General features: G+C 43.6%; 1 protein-coding gene across 1 annotated transcript in view; it reads left to right on the top strand.

Moving 5' to 3' along the window:
• Nucleotides 1-452: 452 nt before the first annotated feature.
• Nucleotides 453-7914, top strand: part of carm1l (coactivator-associated arginine methyltransferase 1, like) — a 101660-nt gene continuing 94198 nt past the window's right edge. The window contains exon 1 of the mRNA XM_067983284.1: nt 453-844. Within this exon, the coding sequence (XP_067839385.1) occupies nt 688-844 (157 nt within the window). The 5' untranslated portion in view covers nt 453-687. The remainder of the gene's footprint in view (nt 845-7914) is intronic.

Below are 7914 nucleotides of genomic sequence, written 5' to 3'. Positions count from 1 at the left end.
GGAAGGAGGAAGCCTCCGAGGAGTTCCTGACCTTCACCTGAGGAAGGAGGAAGCCCTCCGAGGAGTTCCTGACCTTCACCTGAGGAAGGAGGAAGCCTCCGAGGAGTTCCTGACCTTCACCTGAGGAAGGAGGAAGCCCTCCGAGGAGTTCCTGACCTTCACCTGAGGAAGGAGGAAGCCCTCCGAGGAGTTCCTGACCTTCACCTGAGGAAGGAGGAAGCCCTCCGAAAGCTTGTAAATTTCAAATAAAATCGTTGGACTATAACTTGGTGTTGTAAAATTGTTTACAACTGTCAACCCCAGTCCATCACCGGCATCTCCACATCATTTAAAAAAAACAAGGTCTGGCAGGTCTGTGATGGTCCTCCCTCCCTCCCTCTGGGTAATAAATACTGCCCGCCAAGCTCTGACTCTGACAGTGAAGGGTCCGAGCTGTGAGCTCTGGAGTCCCAGGAAGGTGGTCCCTGGAGGAGGAGGAGTGGCCTCGCCTCGGCCTCGCTGTTGGTTCAGGCGGAGTCAATGCGACGGCTCCGCCAGCAGGGGACGGACGGACGGACGGACGGTGTCCAGGCTCTCGGAGCGGCGCTGTTGTTGTGTGTTTTTTTAATTTGATGGTGCTCAGGTTGGCCGGCTGCTCATTGCTCTCGGATCCGTCTTTGTGCCTCTCTCCCTCTCCCCGGCCTGGTGATGGCCGCCCCGGTGCAGGAGCACACCGTGTCCCTGGTCTTTGTGAAGGAGGATCCACAGGGAGGCTTTCAGTTTTCCAATTCGCTGGAGAGTCAGCAGCCGCTCAAGTTGGAGGTGAAAGCGGAGGAGGAAGGCGCGGACCTGCGTGTGGTTGACGGTCAGTTTCTTTTTTTGTTTGTTGTTTATTTTGGGCCGAGGGTCTGGAGGAGTCCAGTCCAGTCCAGTCCTGAGCTGAGCTGAGCTGAGCTGGCGGTGAGTTCAGTCCGGGGTTTGAATCCCCGGGCCCGCGGTCAGACTTCAGACCATAGGCCCCAGTTACAGTGCAGACTAAACTCACTCTGACCAACACCATGGTGCAGCCTTTGACGCATGCACAGATGTATATTTTTAATCGTTAGCTCAGAGTACTGGGAGCATCTGTTTTGTCTCAACATTTTATTTTATTTTTAAAAAAAGGACTCGATATGAACTTTAGAAAGTTCCCACATGACCCAATGGGCGAGCTGAACACTTCACACCAGGCTGAGGTGAAATACTGCAAACGGTGTGAATTCAGACTGGATTACTGGAGGGGATTAACACCCCCCCCCCCCAACTTCAGTACATTTAGGAATCTGACTGACTGGGACTTGACAATCAAGTTATACTGCTACCTTTCACATGGATGCTCACCTCAAACTATTTGGTATCACTGTGAGGTGGCAGTATAACTGCACCCATAGTAGTAGCTTGCAGGGGTATCAGGTATACTCGTGTAAAGTCACTGCATTTTAAAATACTCACAAGATCACATGATAATTATGGACGGACAGCTATTTATCCTATCTTAATTTATATGCCCAGAAACCCGCTACAAGCGCCCACCCCACACACACAATCGCAGCATCCAATTATTTCTTAAATGATTCCAGGGTTTTTGCCTCTGCTACTCTATATGGAAGTACATTCCATGTGTTGATCACCCTTTGTGAGGAAGAATTTCCTGATATCTGTCCTAATTTTAACTTTTACTGCTTTGAACTTGTGTCCCCCTGTCTTACTGTCTCAATTTAATGTAAAGTAATGTTCTGGATTTGCCTTTTCCATCGCCTTAACTATCTTAGAAACCGCTTCAAGATTGACTCTCGAGACACCTCAAAAGTTTCTCCAGTCTTTCTTCAAACCTCAGACCTTTGACACTAGGGAGCAGCCTTGTGGCTCTTCTCTGAAACACTTCCAGTGCTTGAATGTCTCCCTTGTGTCTCAGCAACCAGAACTGGATGCAGTACTGAAGGTGCAGTCTGACCAGAGCACTGCACAGTTTGATCATGGTTTCCTCTGACTTGTATTCTACTGTTTTGGTTACATAGTTCAACATTCTGTTGGCTGCTCTGCATTAGTTGGACATATTTAGCATCAAGGGGATTTTAGAGGGGATGCAGGATCAGTGAGAGCTGGGGTTGTATGTACATGAATCTTTGAAGGTGGCAGGACAAGTTGAGAAGGCTGTTTTTTAAAAAAAGCTTTCTTAACTTTATAAACAGAGGCATCGAGTTCAAAAGCAAGGAAGTTATGCTAAATCTTTATAAATCACTGGTTAGGCCTGATTATTGTGTCCAATTCTGAGCACCACACTTTAGGAAGGATGTCAAGGCCTTAGAGAGGGTGCAGAGGAGATTTACTAGAATGGTACCAGGGATCCAGGACTTCAGTTATATGGAAAGACTAGAGAAGCTGGGGTTGTTCTCCTTAGAGCAGAGAAGGTTAAGAGGAGATTTAGCAGAGGTGTTCAAAATCATGAAGGGTTTTGATAGAGCAAACAAAGAGAAACTTTCCAGTGGCAGAGGGGTCGGTAACCAGAGGACACAGATTCAAGTTAATTGGCAAAGGAACCAGAGGCGAGATGAAGAGAATTTTTTTACATAACAAATTGTTATGATCTGGAATGCACTGCCTGAATGTGAATTGGATAAATTGAAGGGGAAAAATTTACAGGACTATGGGGAAAGGGCAAGGTAATGGGACTAATTGGATAGCTCTTTCAAAGAGCTGACACAGGCACGATGGGCCGAAGGGTCTCCTGTGCTGTATCATTGTATGATTCGAAGTCGTCGGCTTCATCCTTAGTTATTTCAACATTGTTCACAGAATACACGTGTTGCTCATTTTTTCCTTCTTATTGTATATGAAGCGATTTGGGGTGTTCCTGGAAAATGTGATGAGGTGTTTTATAAATGCAAATCTTTATTTATGTTATTGTGATTGTTACATGCAGTGGTTATGGAAGTTCCAGTGATCATTAAGAAATCATTATTGTGCTGATATTCAGTGTGAACAAACAGTTAGAACCTGCTTTAATAACTGACGATAACACAGAAGGGTCTCAAAGCTCAGTAAAAACACCGTGTAAAATTAACAGTACCTTTCCCTTTTTTAAAAAAAACTCTGGTGCGATCACAAATAAAATTCAGTAACATTACAATCCAAAGTGGTAGAAAATATTATTTTAGCTGAAATCCCTCTTGATATCTGTGTTAATAATGTTCAAAGATGCCTCCATGGAATAAATCAAATGTAATCCAGATGGTCCATCACAAACGTTATTTTATTCAAAGACCTGTGCAGATCTTTCCTATTTTGGGGAGGAATAAAAATCACCATTTATTTCAGCAAAACCTTCTGATTTAATTCCAACAGCTTATTAATTGCTCTCCCTCTGTGGTCTCAAATTTAGCCTTTCCCCATGCTCTATCATGTTTGAATCCTTTCCCCACTGTTCTATTTACCCTCTGTACAATCTTAGCAATGTGCCAGGTGTATCAGACTCCTCTGCGTTTCGGTTTAGGTGAAGGCTAGCTGCATAACTCTCCCTTGTTCTAGAACTTGCTCCAGTGTTCCATGAATGTGAGCCCTTCCCTTCTACACCAGCATGCAGGCACGTGTTGATCTTCCGCTCGTGAGCCTGCCTAGTGTGTGGCACAGGAACATTACCACTCATGAGGTCTTGTTTATCAATCTAGTGCCCAACTCCTTAAACACTCTCTGCAAGACCTAAAAAGTACTTCTATCTATGTCATTGATTCCAACATGGATCTCGACTTTTGACTGCTCTCACCTCCCTTCCCAGAAGTTATTCCACTCATTCCATGATGCCTGGCACCAGGGAGACATCATACCATTTGGTCCTGTTCAAGACTGCAAAAAAGGAAATCCACAGCCCTGCCTGCCCCGGCGAATGGAGACCAGAAGACCATAAGAGAAAGGAGCAGGAGTAGGCCATTCAATGAGATCATGGCTGATCTGATTTTTACCTCAACTCCATTTTCCCACCTTTTCTCCCTTGCTGATTAAAAATTTGTCTAACTCAGCCTTGAATATATTCAATGACTCAGCCTTCACAGCTTTTTGGGGTAAAGAATTCCAAAGATTCACGACCCTCTGGGAGAAGAAATTCCTCCTCATTTCAGTCTTAAACGGGCGACCCCTTATTCTGAGATTATGCCCCCTAGTTTTAGATTCTCCCATGAGGAGTAACATCCTCTCAGCATCTACCCTATTGAGCCCCTCAGAATCTTGTATGTTCCAATAAGATCTCCTCTCATTCTTCTAAACTCCAATGAGTATGGACCCAATCTGTTCAATCTTTCCTCATAAGACAACCCTTCTATACCTGGAATCAACCTAGTGAACCTTCTCTGAACTGTCTCCAATGCAAGTATATCCTTCCTTAAATAAAGGCACCAGAACTGTACCCAGTACTCCAGGTGTGGTCTCACCAGCACCCTGTACAGTTGTAGCATGACTTCCCTGCTTTTATACTCCATCACCCTAGAAATAAAGGCCAATATTCCGGTTGCCTTCCAGATTACCTGCTGCAACTGTATGTTGACTTTTTGTGTTTCATGTACGAGGACACCCAGATCCCTCTGTACGCAGCATTTTGTAGTATTTCTCCATTCAAATAATATTTTGCTTTTTTATTTTTCCTCCCAAAGTGGATGACTTCACATTTTCCCACATTATATTCCATCTGCCAAATTTTTGCCTATTCGCTTAACCTGTCAATATCCCTTTGCAAACACTTTATGTCCTCATCGCAACTTGCTTTTCCACCTATCTTTGTATCAGCAGCAAATTTGGCCACGAGACACTCTGTTCCTTCATCCAAGTCATTAATATATATATATATATTGTAAATAGTTGAGGCCCCAGCACTGAGCCCTGCGGTACCCCACTAGTTACAGATTGCCATTTTAAAAATGACTCTTTTATCCAGACTCTTTGTTTTGTCTGTTAGTTAGCCAATCCTCTATCCATGCCAGTATATTACCCCCAACACCTCTTATCTTGTGCAGTAATCTTTTATGTGGCACCTTATCGAATGCCTTTTGGAAATCCAAATATACTGCATCCATTGGTTCCCCTTTATCCACTCTGCCCGTTACTTCTTCAAAGAACTCTAATAAATTTGTCAGACACAATTTCCCCTTCATAAAACCATGTTGACTCTCCTTGATTACATTGAGTCTCCAAATGTCCTGCTACTACTTCCTTAATAATGGATTCTAGCATTTTCCCAATGACAGATATTAGGCTAACTGGTCTATAGTTACCTGCTTTCTGTCTGACTCGCTCCTTGAATAAGGGTGTTACGTTTACGGTTTTCCAATCCGCTGGGACCTTTCCAGAATCTAGTGAATTCTGGAAGATTACAACCAATGTATCCACTATCTCTGTAGCCACTTCCTTTAAGACCCTCAGATGCAAGCCATCAGGCTCAGGGGACTTGTCAGCCTTTAGACCCATTAGTTTACCTAGTACTTTTTCTCTAGTGATAGTGATTGGTTTTTAGTTCCTCCCTCCCCTTTGCCCCTTGATTTTCTACTATTATTGGTAGAATCAATAATTTGTCTTCTACTGTGAAGACACATACAAAATATCTGTTCAATTCCTTTGCCATTTCCTTGTTTTCCATTATTATTTTCCCAGTCTCATCCTCTAAGGGACCAATGTTTACTTTAGCTACCCTCTTCCTTTTTATATACTTGTAGAAGCTTTTACTGTCAGTTTTTATATTTCTTGTTAGTTTACTCTCATAATTTATTTTCTCCCTCTTTTTATTATTCTTTTAGTCATCCTTTGCTGGTTTTTAAAGTTTTCTCAATCTTCGGGCTTACCAGTAATCTTTGCCATGTTGTATGCTTTTTCTTTTAACCTGATACCATCCTTGACTTCCTTAGTTAGCCATGGTTGGTTCACCCTTTTTATGGAGTCTTTCCTCCTCACGGATATATTTTTGTTGCGAGTCATAAAATATCTTTTTAAATGTTTGCCACTGCTTATCCACCATCATACCATCTAATCTGTTTACCCAGTCCACTTTAGCCAATTCCGCCCTCATTCCTTTGTAATTGCCCTTATTTAAGTTTAATACAGTAGTTTCAGACTCAAGATTCTCGCTCTCAAACTGGATGTGAAATTCATCATGTTATGATCACTGCCTCCCAAGGGATCCTTTACTTTGAGATCATTAATTAATCCTGTTGCGTTACCCATTACCAGATCCAAAATGGCCTGTTCCCTGGTTGGTTCCCTGACGTATTGATCTAAGAAACAGCCCCTAATACACTCTATGAACTCCTCCTCAGGGCTATTTTTGCCAATTTGATTTGTCCAATCTATGTGAAAGTTAAAATCACCCACGATTATTGCATTACCTTTTTTTACAAGCACCCCTTATTTCCTGATTTATATTTTGCCCTACAGTGTAGCTACTGTTAGGGGGCCTATATACTACTCCCATCAGTGATTTCTTTCCCTTGCTATTTCTTACCTCCACCCAAATTGATTCGACATCTTGATCTTCTGAGCCAAGATCATTTCTCACTATTATACCAATTTCATCCTTTATTAATGTTAAATAACCCTGAATATTTAGCTCCCAACCTTGGTCACCTTGCAACCATGTCTCTGTAGTGGCCACAAGATCATACCCATTTGTTTCTATTTGTGCCGTCAATTCATCTATCTTATTACGAATGCTGCGTGCATTCAGATAAAGAACCTTTAATTTTGTCTTTTTACCATTCTTTCCTACCCCGGACCCATTTGCTTTGTACACTCTGTCCCTTCCTGACACACTCTGTTTATCATTACCCCCATCACTTTCCTGTACTACTTCCTTGTCCTTTCTCTTTATCAATTTAAACTTTGCCCCACCTGAGCCCTCCCCCCTCTATTTAGTTTAAAGTCTTCTCTACCGCCCTAGTTATTCGGTTTGCCAGAACACTGGTCCCAGCATGGTTCAGGTGAAGCCCGTCCCAACGGAACAGCTCCCTCTTTCCCCAGTACTGGTGCCAGTGCCCCATGAATTGAAACCCACTTCTCCCACACCAATTTTTGAGCCACGCATTCATCTCTCTGATCTGATTTACCCTGTGCCAATTTGCTCGTGGCTCAGGTAATAATCCGGAGATTATCACCTTTGTGGTTCTGCTTTTTAATTTAGTCCCTAGCTGTTCAAACTCCCTCAGCAGAATCTCTTTCTTAGTCCTACCTATGTCGTTGGTACCTACGTGAACCACGACAACTGGATCCTCCCCCTCCCACTCCAAGTTCCTCTCCAGCCCTGAGGAGATGTCCTTAACCCTGCACCGGGTAGGTAGCATAGCCTTCTGGACTCTCGCTCTTGGCTGCAGAGAACAGTATCTATCCCTCTAACTATACTGTCGCCTACTACAACCACATTCCTTTTTACTCCCCCCACTTGAATGGCTCCCTGAATCACTGTGCTGTGGTCAGTTTGCTCATCCTCCCTGCAGTCCCTGCACTCGTCCACAAGGGCTGCAAGAACCTCTTATCTATTGGACAAGTGCAGATGCTGAGGCTCCTGCAATGCTACCTCCTGGATCCCCGTACCTGCCTCACTCGCAGTCACACCTTCCTGTCCCTGACCACATGCCAATTCTACAGTATTTAGTTTAAGGGCTGTGACTGCCTCCTGGATCAAAGTGTCCAGGTAACTTTCTCCCTCCCTGATGCCTCACAATGTCTGCAGCTCAGACTCCAGCTCCTCAACTTGGAGCCAAAGTTCCTCGAGCTGCAGACACTTAGCGCAGATGTAGTCGCCCTGGACAAAACTGTCCAGTAGCTCCCACATATTGCAGCTGCAACACATCTCCTGTCGTAACTATTTTGTTTATTTAATTGATTACAACAATGCCAATCAAATTATTTTTAGTAAGTTAC

Source organism: Heptranchias perlo, chromosome 4, assembly GCF_035084215.1.
Source record: "Heptranchias perlo isolate sHepPer1 chromosome 4, sHepPer1.hap1, whole genome shotgun sequence".
In the NCBI taxonomy this organism is placed as follows: domain Eukaryota; kingdom Metazoa; phylum Chordata; class Chondrichthyes; order Hexanchiformes; family Hexanchidae; genus Heptranchias; species Heptranchias perlo.
Note: the sequence above shows the minus strand (reverse complement) of the source record. Positions and strands in the feature narration are given on the sequence as shown.